Here is a 13,161-nt window from a genome sequence, read left to right on the forward strand (position 1 = left end):
TGGGCAAGCAAAATATTGAAGTGCCTTTGAACTGGGTATGGAAGTGCCAGGCGCACCGGTTTGTGTCAAGAACTGCAACGCTGCTGGGTTTTTCACGCTCAACAGTCTCCCGTGTGTATTAAGAATGGTCCACCACCCAAAAGACATCCTGCCAACGCGTGTGGAACGCTTGACACCTTGTAGAGTCCATGTCCCAACGAATTGAGGCTGTTCTGAGGGCAAAAAGGGGGGGGGGGGGGGGGGGGGGGGGTTGTGCAACTCAATATTAGAAAGGTCTTCCTAATGTTTGGTATACTCTCCTACCCCCTGTACCTTGATGGTGGTTGCGAAGGCAGTGGTGACGTAGGAACAGAGACGTGAGGGAATTGTGAGCTTGGCCACGTCCTTCTCCTCCCAGAGCGCCCCAGCGATGCACTGCTGGCACAGCAGCTGCAGGCTGGCCACTCGATGCTCCACCCGCACCACGTAGAGCACTGCGCCGCACGCCAAGAACAGACGGGAGTTCCGGTGACCCCAGCACAGTGTGGTGATGGGACGCTGGAGCGGAGGGGGATGATTATTCTATGGAACTTATAGCATATGATGTGCATTCTCAATATTATGTTTACTAATGTTTGTGTGTGTGGTCCTAAAGATGTGTTGTTTGCCGCAGGAGCTGGTGTAAGTGTGTGTGTTATTACTTGTGCAGGCGTGTCCAGTGTGTAGACGTGTTCTCCGCAGACGTTGTAGAACTTGACGATGGCGTTTCTGGTGAGAGGTGGACAGGAGGGGTCGGGGGATAGGATAGCCCTCTCCATCCCAGCCACGGCCAGGAGATCCCCCTGAGAACACCACTGGACCACCACATCTACCACACACAGAGTGAAAGAAGAGAGAGGGTGAGCATACATACACAGTTTACACACACGCGCACACAAACCCCTTACCAGTTGAATGCACAGTAGACACAAATAATACTTTTTGTATTAAAATGGTTCTGAAATAATTTATGCAAATATGCAAATGAGGCAATAGCTCATTAAATAGCTCAAATCAATTTTTCTGAACACTGGATGAAGTCAACCTAAATATTTTGGTTTCATTTTGATAAAACACTCCAGGACTTGACTTGTCTAGAGCAGATTGTGGATAAATACCTTGTAGTAAAATACATTTTTGGTGAATTTTTCCAAAGAAAATGTTATCTAGAATACATTTTTTACAACATATAAAAAATTCCCTCTGGGCAAGTCTGGATAATATATCTAAGGATAACCACACAACATTTGGTGAATGCAGATGCTATGCTTCTGAAGCTGAGAAAAATGAGTTGGTGTGTGGGAAGAGTCTGACTTTCGGGAAATGGCCGTTAAAGACAAGTACACTGAATTTAGACTACCAAACGCCAAATGCCTATTTAGACCCAATCACCATCTCTTCAAAGGAAGTTAATAAATATAGTCCAGTTTGTAACATTCTCTATGAAATGGGCTTTTAAATTATATTTAAGTTAATGTAGTGACCTTTGAAATGATTGATGTATGTCCATTTTAGTGGTTAAAATTCATTCAAATTATGATGACGCTAGTATGATAAACTAAAGAAAATATAAAACGTTTTTGATATTTTTATATGTTAACTTTTTTTTAAAGACTAATATCAATGTACCAAAATACCAACAAATCTGTGGTGCCTAGCCTTAAAGCGTCAATCAGCAGTAGAAATAATAACAAGCTTATATTTGGGGTTCTGATGGGGTACGCTAAGCTCATGAGGCACTTAGAAGTTAAATTATTCAAGAATCAATGGATACATAACATTAAGTTAAAAAAAGCAACTGCTGATTGCCCCTTTAAGAACACCACTGACCTGTGTGTGAAATAGGCCTAGACAGTAGAAGAGAGACAGTGGGAATACACAGACTATCCCCCACCCAAAAGGAGTGAGAGGACTAAACACAAAAATTCAAAAACACACATACCTTTGAGGCCAGTGCGGATGAGAGTGGGAGAGAGGTCATCATAGTTGTTCATCAGGCTGATGTCTCCAGAGGTGAAGCTAACCGTCAGCAGAGGCTTCAAACTGTGCACTGCGGAGAGAAAGACCACAACAAGACCAGGTCAGAGAGAAAGAGACCAAATTACAATCAGATAAAAAGAGAGAGAGAGGGCAACAGAGAGATACAAAACCAGTTCAACCATGATCCTATTCAAAAACCAGTGAACAGTTTTAGCGAATCTATTTCAGACAAACAATCCGACTAAGACAAATTACTCTTTCATTTATTTTCAGGAATTCAGACCAATTCCAAGCATTCCCTGTAATACAGTTGAAGTCGGAAATGTATATACACCTTAGCCAAATACATTTAAACTCAGTTTTTCACAATTCCTGACATTTAATCCTAGTAAACATTCCCTGTCTTAGTTCAGTTAGGATCACCACTTTATCTTAAGAATGTGAAATGTCAGATTAATAGTAGAGAGAATTATTTATTTCAGCTTTTATTTCTTTCATCACATTCGCAGTGGGTCAGAAGTTTACATACACTCAATTAGTATTTGGTAGCATTGCCTTTAAATTGTTTAACTTGGGTCAAACGTTTCAGGTAGCCTTCCACATGCTTCCCACAATAAGTTGGGTGAACTTTGACCCATTCCTCCTGACAGAGCTGGTGTAGCTGAGTCAGGTTTGTAGGCCTCCTTGCTCGCACATGCTTTTTCAGTTCTGCCCACACGTTTTCTATAGGATTGAGGTCAGGGCTGTGTGACAGCCACTCCAATACCTTGACTTTGTTGACCTTTAGCCATTTTGCCACAACTTTTGAAGTATGCTTGGGGTCATTGTCCATTTGGAAGATCCATTTGCGACTAAGCTTTAACTTCCTGACTGATGTCTTGAGATGTTGGTTCAATATATCCACATAATTTTCCTTCCTCATGATGCCATCTATTTTGTGAAGAGCATCAGTTCCTCCTGCAGCAAAGCTCCCCCACAGCATGATGCTTCCACCCCTGCGCTTCACGGTTGGGATGGTGTTCTTCGGCTTGCAAGCCACCCCCTTTTTCCTCCAAACATAACAATGGTCATTATGGCCAAACAGTTCTATTTTTGTTTCATCAGACCAGAGGACATTTCTCCAAAAAGTCAGATCTTTGTCCCCATGTGCAGTTGCAAACTTTTATGGCGGTTTTGGAGCAGTGGCTTCTTCCTTGCTGAGCGGCCTTTCAGGTTATGTCGATATAGGACTAGTTTTACTGTGGATATAGATACTTTTGTACCTGTTTCCTCCAGCATCTTCAAAAAAGGTCCTTTGCTGTTGTTCTGGGATTGATTTGCACCAATGTACGTTAATCTCTAGGAGACAGAATGCGTCTCCTTCCTGAGCGGTATGACGGCTGCGTGGTCCCATGGTGTTTATACTTGCATACTATTGTTTGTACAGATGAACGTGGTACCTTCAGGCATTTGGAAATTGCTCCCAAGAATGAACCAGACTTGTGGAGGTCTACAATTTTCTTTCTGAGGTCTTGGCTGATTTCTTTTGATTTTCCCATGATGTCAAGCAAAGAGGCACTGAGTTTGAAGGTAGGCCTTGAAATACATCCACAGGTACACCTCCAATTGACTCAAATTATGTGAATTAGCCTATCAGAAGCTTATAAAGCCATTACATCATTTTCTGGAATTTTCCAAGCTGTTTAAAGGCAGAGTCAACTTAGTGTATGTAAACTTCTGACCCACTGGAATTGTGATACAGTGAATTATAAGTGAAATAATCTGTCTGTAAACAATTGTTGGAAAAATGACTTGTGTCATGCACAAAGTAGAGTTTACAAACTATAGTTTGTTAACAAGAAATGTGTGGAGTGGTTGAAAAACTAGTGTATGTAAAACCTAAGTGTATGTAAACTTTCGACTTCAACTGTACATGCCAATAGAGGCTAATGTCATAGCAACCATGTCAGAGGATGGAGTGATCGATATGCATTTCCAAAGAGGCCATAAAAATTGATTGAGAGTGAGGGACACAGTGTGCGTGTGTGTGTGTAATGGGGAAGAGGTAGTGGGACACTGGGACATTTCTGTACCTTTGGCAGCTGGTCCTAGTGATTCATCTTGGGGTAGTGATTATTCACCTTGTCCTATTCAAAAGCACACAAAGACATGTATGCAGGCTCACACACACATCTCACCTTACCACCATCCATCTCCTCTCGCAGGACTATATATATATATATATATATATATAACACACCTTCATAAAACACAGCCACTGCAGCTTTGTACACCAATGTCAACCTTGGGTCCCTCAAAGGGACTAGGGACTATCGTGACCCATTCTGTATTAATCCATGGTTTTATGTGCAAATATGATCAGTGATAAAGTTGTCAGGAAAAACTCCTGGCCCTAGTCTAGTGATAAGTGCTGATTATAGTATTAGTATTCTTTGCATATTGCTATGCTATGAAGCTGACCTGTCCTGTATTGTACAGTGTGTTATGTTGTTGGTTTGTGTGGTGTACTGGTGTACTGGTGTATTGTTCAGTTCTAAGGAACCCTTCAAAGTTATGATGTATCAAATATCATGTCAGTGTAATCTTGGCAGTCAGACGAGCAGCGTCTTGAAGCCTGGCATCTTCAACCAACGTCTTGAGAGAGTAGTCTGCCAGCTTGCCCGGCAACCTGCCCACCAACCTGCCATCCCTGTAGATCATTTCTCAGCACCAATCAATTACCACAGACTTTTTAAAAGAGTGAATTAGAGCATAATTACCATTCCAGCTAAGGCAAGCACTTCTGAGCTTTACTACACAATGACTGACCAGACTGTAAAAACATTACAGTGGGAGGCCAACCCAGGCCTAGCCATCAATGAAACCGTAGCAACTGATGAGATGCAGTTAAGAAAGAAAAAAACAGTGCCCATAAAATGGATGAATTCTTACTAAACCAAAGACCAGGGAAAATGCAGGAAACAGACAACAGGTTTGTGTAGCACAAGGATATCTCTAACGAAGCCTATTAAAGCTTTTACATTACATATTTGCCCCTTGGTTAAACTGGTCACCTTGTAACTGTACAGTACTTATTCTAGGTCATTGGAGGGATGAGGGGAATTGGTAGTCAATAGTCATAGAATTAGGGTAGAATGATCATTCCAATTGAAGGCAACATTTAATTATGTGACCCGACAGACATCCAGCGCATTCGGAAAGTATTCAGACCCCTTGACTTTTTCCACATTTTGAAATGTTACAGCCTTATTCTAAAATGGATCAAATAAAAAATGTCCTCATCAATCTACACACAATAACCCCATAATGACAAAGCAAAAACAGGTTTTTAGAATTGTTAGCTAATTTATTAAAAATGTAAAACAGAAATACCTTATTTACATAAGTATTCAGACAGTGGCATGGACTGGGAGACTAGTCAGGATCGATGGAAAGTGAACGGAGCAAAGTACCGAGAGATCCTTGATGAAAACCTGCTCCAGAGTGCTCAGGACCTCAGACTGGGGCGAAGGTTCACCTTCCAACAGGACAATGACCCTAAGCACACAGCCAAGACAACGCAGGAGTGGCTTTGGGACAAGTCTCTGAATGTCCTTGAGTGGCCCAGCCAGAGCCCGGACTCGAACCTGATTGAACATCTCTGGAGAGACCTAAAAATAGCTGTGTAGCGACGCTCCCCATCCAACCTGACAGAGCTTGAGAGGATCTGCAGAGAAGAATGGGAGAAACTCCATAAATACAGGTTTGCCAATCTTGTAGCGTCATACCCAAGAAGACTCGAGGCTGTAATCGCTTCCAAAAGGGTCTGAATACTTATGTAAATGTGATATTTCCGGGTTTTTTATACATTTGCAAAAATTCTAAAAACCTGTTTTTGCTTTGTCATTATGGGGTATTGTGTGTAAATTTATGAGGATTTTTAATAATTTTTTAAAATCCATTTTAGAATAAGGCTGCAAAGTAACAAAATGTGGAAAAATTCAAGTGGTCTGAATACTTTCTGAATGCACTGTATGATGGGGGCAGGTTTTTTGGAACCTCACTCAGAATTCCATTCATTTTTGATCGGGCTGCACTGGGCCATCATATTCCGTGGGCACATGTACTGCGAAATCACATGAAATCTGGAACCATATTATCCACTCCTCAGTTTCCATGACAAGGGCCCAGGCTGGCGGTCACTAGGGTGGCAGTGTGACGCACAACCAGGGGTCTGGAGACGTGTGCCTTTGACTGTGACAGCTGCTGTCGTCAGCAATTAGGACTTCCTGTGACAAAGTCAGCACAATGTCACACACATCCTCCCCGCGCCCACTGTGTCCTCTACTATCTTTTCTCTCTCTGACCACATCGGATTTAACCAATATTTTTGATAGATTTCTTGATCGTTTAAAAACGATCAAGAAATCTATCAAAAGATATTGGTTAAATCCGATGTGGTCAGAGAGAGAAAAGAGGCATTCACAGAAGGATGCTTCCCGTGTAGAGCATGTACCTCATGTAGCACCATAATGAAATGTTCTAACTTTGTATTCCCTCAGACTTCTATGTCCTATGAGATAAAGTAATGTATAACTTGCACTACTAAAATGAGTTATTTATATGTTACAGTGTTCTTGCAATATGATTTATATTGGAAAAACATCCCGTGTGTAACACTCTGGCTCCGGGACTTTTGGATTTGAGCCAGGGTGTATTTGTTTTGTTGGGTAGTTGTTGTGGGGTTGGTTGTAAGGGTGTATTCGGTTGGTTGTGTTTTGGGTGTGTTAATTGTGGTGTCGTGTGACTCCCAATCGGAGGTAACGAGTGTCAGCTGTCGGCTCGTTATCTCTGATTGGGAGCCATATTTAATCTGCATGTTTTCCTGTGGGCATGGTGGGTTTTTGTTCCATGTTTCTGTCAGTGTTACAGAGGACTTCACTATCGTCATTTGTTGTTTTTCGTGGTTGCTTTATTAAATAAAGTCATCATGTTCACTCCACGCGCTGCGTATTGGTCCGCTTCTTCAGACGATCGTGACAGAATAACCCACCAAAGAAAGACCAAGCAGCGTGTCCAGGAGCAGGGAGACTGGACATGGGAGGAGGCACCGGGCAAGGAGATAGAGAGGCTGGCGATGGCCCAGGTGGGCACATCGTGGTCCTGGGAGGACATGCTCGGAGGCAAGGGACCTTGGGGAAGGATCAAGGCCCTGGCGAGAGAGGAGCAACGGCGGCAGCAGGGCCATCGTCGGAGGGTCGTGAGTCAACCCCAGAAATTTTTTAGGGGGGGGCACACGGCATGGACGACGGGGCTGACGGAGGAGAAAAGGGGGAGTATCCAGGAGGCCACCAGGCCAGGGGTACACCGCCCTGTACGTCCTGTGCTGATGCCTCACACAGAGTGTGTGAGGGTAGGCATTCAGCCAGGACGGGTGGTGGCCGCTGTTCACTCCAGGCCTCCTGTCCGTCTCCACAGCCCGGTCCGGCCTGTTCCTGCCACCCGCACCAAGACTACGGTGCGCGTCGCCAGCCCGACCCGGCCTGTTCCTGCCACCCGCACCAAGACTACGGTGCGCGTCGCCAGCCCGACCCGGCCTGTTCCTGCCACCCGCACCAAGACTACGGTGCGCGTCGCCAGCCCGGTCCGGTCTGTTCCGGCCACCCGCACCAAGACTACGGTGCGCGTCGCCAGCCCGACCCGGCCTGTTCCTGCCACCCGCACCAAGTCTACGGTGCGCGTCGCCAGCCCGGTCCGGCCTGTTCCTGCCACCCGCACCAAGACTACGGTGCGCGTCGCCAGCCCGACCCGGCCTGTTCCTGCCACCCGCACCAAGACTACGGTGCGCGTCGCCAGCCCGGTCCGGCCTGTTCCGGCCACCCGCACTAAGTCTACGGTGCGCCTCAGACGGCCAGAGTCTGCCGTCTGCCCAACGGGGCCTGAACTGCCCGTCTGCCTAAAGCCTGCAAAGCCGCCCGTCTGCCATGAGCCATCAGAGCCGTCCGCCAGACCAGAGCCGCTAGAGCCTTCCGCCAGACAGGATCAGCCAGAGCCTTCCGCCAGACAGGATCAGCCAGAGCCTTCTGCCAGACAGGATCAGCCAGAGCCTTCTGCCAGACAGGATCAGCCAGAGCCTTCCGCCAGACAGGATCAGCCAGAGCCTTCCGCCAGCCATGAGCAGCCAGATCCGTCGGCCAGCCATGAGCAGCCAGATCCGTCGGCCAGCCATGAGCAGCCAGATCCGTCAGCCAGCCATGAGCAGCCAGATCCGTCAGCCAGCCATGAGCAGCCAGATCCTTCAGCCTGCCATGAGCCGTCCAGCCAGGATCCGCCAGAGCCAGCCAGCCAGGATCCGCCTCTTAGTCCGGTGCTGCCCCTTAGCCAGGTGCTGTCCCTTAGCCCGGTGCTGCCCCTAAATCCAGGTGGAGTAAGTTGGAGGGTGGTCATGTGGAGGAGGCTAGGGAAGCGGGTGGTGACTAAGGTGGGGTGGGGACCACGACCAGGGCCAGAACCGCCACCGTGGACAGACGCCCACCCAGACCCTCCCCGAGACTGTATGCTGGTGCGCCCGGAGTGCGCACCTTTAGGGGGGGGTACTGTAACACTCTGGCTCCGGGACTTTTGGATTTGAGCCAGGGTGTATTTGTTTTGTTGGGTAGTTGTTGTGGGGTTGGTTGTAAGGGTGTATTCGGTTGGTTGTGTTTTGGGTGTGTTAATTGTGGTGTCGTGTGACTCCCAATCGGAGGTAACGAGTGTCAGCTGTCGGCTCGTTATCTCTGATTGGGAGCCATATTTAATCTGCATGTTTTCCTGTGGGCATGGTGGGTTTTTGTTCCATGTTTCTGTCAGTGTTACAGAGGACTTCACTATCGTCATTTGTTGTTTTTCGTGGTTGCTTTATTAAATAAAGTCATCATGTTCACTCCACGCGCTGCGTATTGGTCCGCTTCTTCAGACGATCGTGACACCGTGCCTTGAAAGTACGCCTTGGAGAACATAAATCCACTATCAGACGTCAAGATATAACCTCGCCAGTTGCAAGACACTTTATAGAACAAAATCATTTTATTAATGAATTGCATTGCGTCGGGATCAAAAAAGTTCATCCGCCACGCAGAGGTGAGTACAACAACAAATTACTCCAAAGAGAAGCCATGTGGATATATAAATTAAATTATGTGTCCCACACGGTTTAAACAAATAAATAGATTTACCTCCTTCCTATAGGCCAAATTTAGACTGTACGTATCAGATTTTGCATATCGTTTGAGTTAGCCCCACATATTTATGAACGGTTGAGCCTGATGTCCTTTGTGGTAAGATATCTCATGAATTGATATCATGTATCCTAGTGAGCAGACACCTAAGGCAATTAAATAATGAATGGTTCACGCCTGATGCCCTCAATTGCTCTCCAATAACAAAATGAAGCTTTATGCAACATCTTTTTGACCTATCACACCTTTTGTTTGTCTGAATTCACAGGTTTTACGCACCACCCAAGCTTCTGGGAGAGTGCGATGGTCCCCTTTTGATTAGTACTTCTCTTAAATCATACACTGTTTTCCATTTCTCAAAACAGGGCACAGCAGGTCACTGGAGGAGGAGAGATGGGAGAGAGGATTTTTTTGGGGGAGAAATAGGAGGAGAGAAGTACCGAGGGAGACCCGGAACAGCTGGACCGAACACTTCCCTGGAATTCTGCTCCCAACATGCATTCATGTCTTATTATCTTATCATCGGACCTAAACCTATTACAGATTAAAATTGTATTCTACGACGCTGTGTACTAGTATTGCTGTCTTGATAGATTATAAATAGAGTTGAAGTCTGAAGTTTACATACACTTAGGTTGGAGTCATTAAAACTTGTTTTTCAACCACTCCACAAATATCTTGTTAACAAACTATAGTTTTGGAAAGTCGGTTAGGACATCTACTTTGTGCATGACACAAGTCATTTTTCCAACAATTGTTTACAGACAGATTATTTAACTTATAATTCACTGTATCACAATTCCAGTGGGTCAGAAGTTTACATACACTAAGTTGACTGTACCTATAAACAGCTTGGAAAATTCAGGAAAATTATGTCATGGCTTTAGAAGCTTCTGATAGGCTAATTGACATCATTTGAGTCAATTGGAGGTGTACCTGTGGATGTATTTCAAGGCCTACCTTCAAACTCAGTGCCTCTTTGCTTGACATCATGGGAAAATCAAAAGAAATCAGCCAAGAACTCTGAAAAAAATATTGTACGCAAGTATAAACACCATGGGACCACACAGCCGTCATACCGCTCAGGAAGGAGAAGCGTTCTGTCTCCTAGAGATGAACGTACTTTAGTGTGAAAAGTGCAAATCAATCCCAGAACAGCAGCAAAGGACCTTGTGAAGATGATGGAGGAAACAGGTCCAAAAGTATCTATATCCACAGTAAAACGAGTCTTATATGTAACTTTTCAGGGAAGTTAGGAACCAATATACACAAGCAGTTAGGAAAGCAAAGGCTACATTTTTCTAACAGAAATTTGCATCCTGTAGCACTAACTCCAAAACGTTTTGGGACACTGTATAGTCCATGGAGAATAAGAGCACCTCCTCCCAGCTGCCCACTGCACTGAGGCTAGGAAACACTATCACCACCGATAAATCTACAATAATCGAGAATTTCAACAAGCAACAGGCCATCTATAAATCACTGCTAGGCAAATCCCCGCCTTATCTTAGCTCATTGGTCACCATAGTAACACCAACCCGTAGTATGCGCTCCAGCAGGTATATCTCACTGGTCATCCCCAAAGCCAACACCTCCTTTGGCCGCCATTCCTTCCAGTTCTCTGCTGCCAATGACTGGAACGAATTGCAAAAATCTCTGAAGCTGGAGACTCTTATCTCCCTCACTAACTTTAAGCATTAGTTGTCAGAGCACCTTACTGATCACTGCACCTGTACACAGCCCATCTGAAATTAGCCCACCCAACTACCTCATCCCCATATTGTTATTTATTTTGCTCATTTGCACCCCAGTATCTCTATTTGCACATCATCTCTTGCACATCTATCATTCCAGTGTTAATACTAATTGTAATTATTTTGCACTATAGCCTATTTATTGCCTTACCTCCATAACTTGCTACATTTGCACACACTGTATATATATTTTCTGTTCTATTTTGCTTTATCTTGGCCAGATTGCAGTTGTAAATGAGAACTTGTTCTCAACTGGCTTACCTGGTTAAATAAAAGTGAAAGAAAAATAAAAGAATAATAATAACAATTATCGACATAAACTGAAAGGCCGCCATAAAAAAGCCAGACTACGGTTTGCAACTGCACATGGGGACAAAGATCATACTTTTTGGAGAAATGTCCTCTGGTCTGATGAAACAAAAATATAACTGTTTGGCCATAATGACCATCGTTATGTTTGGAGGAAACGCTTGCAAGCCGAAGAACACCATTCCCAACCGTGAAGCACGGGGGTGGCAGCATCATGCTGTGGGGGTGCTTTGCTGCAGGAGGGACTGGTGCACTTCACAAAATAGATGGCATCATGAGTTTGGAAAATGATGTGGATATATTGAAGCAACATCTCAAGACATCAGTCAGGAAGTTAAAGCTTGGTCGCAAATAGGTCTTCCAAATGGAGAACGACCCCAAGCATACTTCCAAAGTTGTGGCAAAATAGCTTAAGGACAACAAAGTCAAGGTATTGGAGTGGCCATCACAAAGCCCTGACCTCAATCCTATAGAAACATTTTGGGCAGACCTGAAAAAGCGTGTGCGAGCAAGAAGGCCTACAAACCTGACTCAGTTACACCAGCCCTGTCAGGAGAAATGGGCCAAAATTCACCCAACCTATTGTGGGAAGCTTGTGGAAGGCTACCCGAAACGTTTGACCCAAGTTAAACAATTTAAAGGCAATGCTACCAAATACTAATTGAGTGTATATAAAGTTCTGACCCACTGGGAATGTGATGAAATAAATAAAAGCTGAAATAAATAATTCTCTCTACTAATATTCAGACATTTCACATTCTTAAGATAAAGTGGTGATCCTAACTGACCTAAGACGGGGAATGTTTACTAGGATTAAATGTCAGGAATTGTGAAAAACTGAGTTTAAATGTATTTGGCTAAGGTGTATGTAAACTTCCGACTTCAACTGTAGATCATGACCCTGATGAGAGAACAGGAGGACAGGAGATTGAGAGTAGAGCGCCTGCTGTGACACCGGGCTGTTAATGTAGCTTGCAGGGGGTTATAAACATCAGAGGATGCTGGAGGAAGGGGATTTGTACCTTTCAGGTTTGGGAAGGGGTTTTAACTGTACATTGTTGGGTGGTTTAAGGCTGGTAAGTGACTGTTACTGTACCTGTGGATTGAGTAGGGGGAGTAATTGTACCTTTGGGAATGTGGGTTGGGTAGGGGCCTAAGGGGTGTAACTCAACCTTGCGATGGGGCGTAGGTTGGGTAAGAGTACTGTACCTTGTGGTGGTGTGTAGTCGTCCGAGTCGGTGTCGCTCTCGCTGCTGTCCTCCACCAGAAAGCTGGGGTAGTTCCATGACATGCTGACGATACCATCTGACTCGTGCAGTAGGATGTGGGCCAGCATGCGCCCGTGGCAGTCCATTACGATCACCTGGCCGTCCGCAGTTCCAAACAACACCTGCAGAGGGAGAGACATAACAACACAGTTACACACAACCAAGGAGAGTCACAAAGGGTTAAGTCATCTACTTGAAAGAATATATAAACGCAACATGTTGGTTCCATGTTTCATGAGCTAATTTAAAAAAAGCTTATTTCTCAAATTTTTTGCACAAATTTGTTTACATCCCTGTATTGAGCATTTCTCCTTTGCCAAGATAATCCATCTACCTGACAGGTGTGGCATATAAAATAAGCTGATTAAACAGCATGATCATTACACAGGTGCACCTTGTGCTGTGGACAATAAAAGGCCACTTTAAAATGTGCAGTTTGTCACAACACAATGCCACAGATGTCTCAAGTTTTGAGGGAGCGTGCAATTGTCATGTTGACTGCAAGAATGTCCACCAGAGCTGTTGCCAGAGAATTGAATGTTCATTTCTCTAACATAAGCCGCCTCCAACGCCATTTTAGAGAATTTGGCAGTACGTCCAACCGGCCTCAAAACCGCAGACCACGTGTAACCATGC

General features: G+C 44.8%; 1 protein-coding gene across 2 annotated transcripts in view; it reads right to left on the reverse strand.

Annotated features, from left to right (window-relative positions):
- The window catches only part of LOC311108316 (tubby-related protein 4-like), a gene marked incomplete at its 5' end in the record, with an annotated part of 74,540 nt that overhangs the window by 21,067 nt on the left and 40,312 nt on the right, over positions 1-13,161 (reverse strand). For both annotated transcript variants that reach the window (XM_084150946.1, XM_084150945.1), the window contains 4 exons: positions 313-537; positions 681-847; positions 1,961-2,061; positions 12,430-12,647. In XM_084150946.1, the coding sequence (XP_084007072.1) occupies positions 313-537; positions 681-847; positions 1,961-2,061; positions 12,430-12,647 (711 nt within the window). The remainder of the gene's footprint in view (positions 1-312; positions 538-680; positions 848-1,960; positions 2,062-12,429; positions 12,648-13,161) is intronic.

Source organism: Coregonus lavaretus (genome assembly GCF_964263955.1).
Source record: "Coregonus lavaretus genome assembly, chromosome: 33".
NCBI classification, from domain to species: Eukaryota; Metazoa; Chordata; class Actinopteri; order Salmoniformes; family Salmonidae; genus Coregonus; species Coregonus lavaretus.